This window comes from Mesoplodon bidens (assembly GCF_964165515.1).
Source record: "Mesoplodon bidens genome assembly, chromosome: 5".
NCBI lineage: Eukaryota > Metazoa > Chordata > Mammalia > Artiodactyla > Ziphiidae > Mesoplodon > Mesoplodon bidens.
The window spans coordinates 78,797,314-78,800,131 of NC_138161.1; the positions used below are offsets into that span (position 1 = coordinate 78,797,314).

Here is a 2,818-nt window from a genome sequence, read left to right on the forward strand (position 1 = left end):
CAGACTTTGAAACTTCTGGATTTTCTTCTAACCTATTATTGATCTTTTTAAATTTTGGAAACCATGTTTTTAATTTTCAAGAGTTCTGTTTTTGTTTTTTGAGTGGCTTTTTAAATAGCATCCATTTCTCATTTTATGGATGCAATATCTTTGCAAATCTCTATGGAAATATTAATTAGAACTTATTGAACATTTTCTTCTGTTCCCTGCATTACCTCTGTTAAAGCTTTCTTAAAACCTTCTTATTTTTATCCTGGTCTTTCATTATGTTAGAGGCATGTTATGTATTAAGTATGAAAACCTCTGTGCACTGAAAGCTGACTGGGAACTCCATGTACATGAGTGAGGTTTGCCAACCGCCAGGTTGGCTATAGGTTAATTAAATGTTGAATTAGGCATTATGAGGTGGAAACTCCCAACTGTCAAAACATGAAGGTCTCTTCTCTGACATCATACAATTTCTTTAGAAAAGATTTTTTTTTTTTGGACCAGGGTGTAACACCTCACTCTGAATTGTCACCCAGCAGAGGGGTGTGTGTGTGTGTGTGTGTGTGTGTGTGTGTGTGTGTGTGTGTGTGTGTGTGTGTGTGTGTGTGTGTGTGTGTGTGTGTGTGTGTGTGTGTGTGTGTGTGTGTGTGTGTGTGTGTGTGTGTGTGTGTGTGTGTGTTTTCTGTTCCTTATTCAGACTTTCAGTTAACCCTCTGTTTTTAGTTGCTCATTTTGCCCCTTCCCTCTGTATCCTGTGTATCAGTACTCCAAGCCTCAGCTTTATCCTGCTACATTAGTTACCATTCATCTTCTATCTATATTCCACGTTCCAGAATTTTATTGAAATCTCTCACCCTCTGATGGACTCTCCTGCTCTAGATATGAGTTTATATGTTCTTTTTATTCCTTTACCATCATTTTGGTGGAGTCTTGAGGAGAGGAGATAAATATATGTATTCATTTGCCACCTTTAATCAGACTGCTTAATTTTAAAAGTGTTTGTGTTACAAACTTCCCCCTCCTGTAAATGTGGTCTTGTGAATAGTGTAAATTTTCTATCTAGAAGACTAAAGAAGTGATTCTCTGTATGATTATGGGAGTAAGGTTCAGATAACTTTGGATGGTTTAAAGTTTCTTACTGAGTAATCTGGAAAGTACTAAAGATACTGCTCAGGGCAGTGTGAGGTAAACTCTCTCTTCATGGCTTCAGAAGTCTGGTTACTTATTTACAACTGGGATAAGATAAATAGTCAAATAACTACAGAATTTCTACAAACCACTTGTAAAGTTAAGATTTTATCCTGCTACCAAACCATGTTCCCGTGCATATCTAAACCTTTGATTACCCTAGACTTCCAACATCTGGAAGAGAACAAGCTGCAGTGTCACACAGGCAGGCCCCTCCTAAGTCCTACTCACTCACAAAGAATTTCCCCTTTGAGCTTCTATGACACTGGCTGGTTACTCACATCACAGATTCCTCAGGATTGGTTGGGACTGCAAATGAAACAGTTTGCCCATAATCAAGTTGATAAGCTACAACATAAATGCACGCAAGTTCCTATTCTTAGACTATAACATGAAGCATTTGCTCTCTTCTTTCCTCTTAACATTTTTATGCAAGACCTGGAGAGGAAACACTGGCTCCAGCCAAAAGAAAAGCTTAACATTTTCATGCAAGACCTGGAGAGGAAACACTGGCTCCAGCCAAAAGAAAAGGTCTTCAAAGAAAAGAAAAAAAAAAGCCTAAAATGGGTCTATTGAATTCTAAAAACCCCAAAGCCAAGCAAGCCCGAATTCTTCTTCTGGGACTTGACGCTGCTGGGAAGTCTACTCTCCTTTACAAATTAAAGCTTGCTAAGGATATTGTGACCATCCCAACAGTAGGTTTCAACGTGGAGATGATTGAGTTGGAAAAGGGTGTTCCACTTACAGTCTGGGATGTTGGAGGACAGGAAAAAATGAGAACTGTGTGGGACCTCTACTGTGAGAACACCGATGGGCTGGTATATGTTGTGGACAGTACAGATACACAGCGACTGGAAGACTCCAGGCGAGAGTTTGAGCGGATTTTGAAGAATGAGCACATTAAAAATGTGCCTGTTATCCTGTTAGCCAACAAACAAGACGTGCCTGGTGCTCTGAGTGCCGAGGACATCACCAGAATGTTCAAAGTGAAGCAACTCTGCAGTGACCGGAACTGGTACGTGCAGCCCTGCTGTGCTGTCACCGGGGATGGGCTGATGGAGGGGTTCCGGAAGTTAACTGGATTTGTGAAAAGCCATATGAAATCAAGAGGACACATATTAGCATTCTTCAAGCAGAACTGAGGTCCAAGTGGGGAAAGAGATGCTGATGAAGTTGAAAGGGTAATTTTTTCTCCAGGCCAAGTGAGAAAAGCAAGTTGCCGAGTTGGTAAACGTTTCCTGAAATGTTATTTCACCTAAATTCCATTAAACAACTCAGAATAATATCTAGAAAATATTATTTGGGGCCAGGTACTTTAGCAAACTATGTAGTAATGATAATTGAGAATGAAAATTTTACAATTTCGTGCATGTTGGATGATTCAGAATAATCATATTTGAGACCAAATAAATTCTTGCCTTATTATTTTTATATGACTACTGGAACAAAGTTTAAGTAACAGAGTCAGAATTCTTCTGCTAATAGAGTCAGAATTCTTTCAGACTGTTTCCAGCTGTTACAGGTATTGAATTTCCACCATGCTCCTGTGTAACAGCTGGGTGGTGTAAAAAAATGAACTTTAAATTATGAAGAGGAAAATGTTTGATGTTAATATTTTGTAAATCCCTATCACCTAAATAAA

At 38.9% G+C, this 2,818-nt stretch overlaps 1 protein-coding gene across 1 annotated transcript; it reads left to right on the forward strand.

Annotated features, from left to right (window-relative positions):
• The first annotated feature begins 1,575 nt into the window (after window positions 1-1,575).
• On the forward strand, window positions 1,576-2,548 carry ARL14 (ARF like GTPase 14). The gene has a single exon (XM_081235311.1). It carries the CDS (start codon window positions 1,740-1,742, stop codon window positions 2,316-2,318), a length of 579 nt encoding a protein of 192 aa, XP_081091437.1. The 5' UTR covers window positions 1,576-1,739; the 3' UTR covers window positions 2,319-2,548.
• Window positions 2,549-2,818: the final 270 nt, after the last annotated feature.